Source organism: Antrostomus carolinensis, unplaced genomic scaffold (genome assembly GCF_000700745.2).
Source record: "Antrostomus carolinensis isolate BGI_N321 unplaced genomic scaffold, ASM70074v2 scaffold1554, whole genome shotgun sequence".
Lineage (NCBI taxonomy): Eukaryota > Metazoa > Chordata > Aves > Caprimulgiformes > Caprimulgidae > Antrostomus > Antrostomus carolinensis.
The window spans coordinates 2,643-3,180 of NW_010312608.1; the positions used below are offsets into that span (position 1 = coordinate 2,643).

The window sequence follows — 538 nt, forward strand, 5'->3', positions numbered from 1 at the left end:
AAGCTATCCACAGGGGAAACAGGAGAACTGGAGCTTTCTTCCATGCTTTCTGCAAGAAGGGGAGGGGAAGAGACTTTCCCCCCCTCCTTTATGTTATCTGTGTGTGTGTCTTAAATGTGCTTTAAATTCCTGAGACAGATCCTTTTGGAAAAAAACAAAACAAAACAAAACAAAACAAAAAACCAAAAAAACCAGGAGGGTTTGCCTTTTTTTTTTTCTTTCCTCTTTTTTTTTTTCTTTTCTTTTTTTTTTTGCTGACCAAACGTTTTCCAGGTTGCTTGAAGGGTTCTTATTTCAAGGATCGGGGTTGTGCAAAAAAAAAAAAATTAAAAAAAAAAAAGAAAAAAAATAATAAAAAAAAATTGAGGTCTTGGAGAGAGGAAGTTATTCTAACTTTTTGGAAACTTTAGCTGAGCTCAGTTGCTAAATAGTTGTCAGAAGTGAGGGAGGTGCGGGGCTTCCTTCTGATTGGCCCTCCAGGTCAGGGGGAGGAAAGCTTTTTCCCCTGCTAAACTTTCACAGTTTTATGTTACACTTA

General features: G+C 37.2%; 1 protein-coding gene across 1 annotated transcript in view; it reads right to left on the reverse strand.

Moving 5' to 3' along the window:
- Positions 1-44, reverse strand: part of LOC104524227 (pancreas associated transcription factor 1a) — a 526-nt gene extending 482 nt beyond the window's left edge. The window contains 1 exon segment of the mRNA XM_010167028.1: positions 1-44. This exon segment is cut by the window's left edge and continues 7 nt beyond it. Within this exon segment, the coding sequence (XP_010165330.1) occupies positions 1-44 (44 nt within the window).
- Between the last annotated feature and the right edge of the window lie 494 nt (positions 45-538).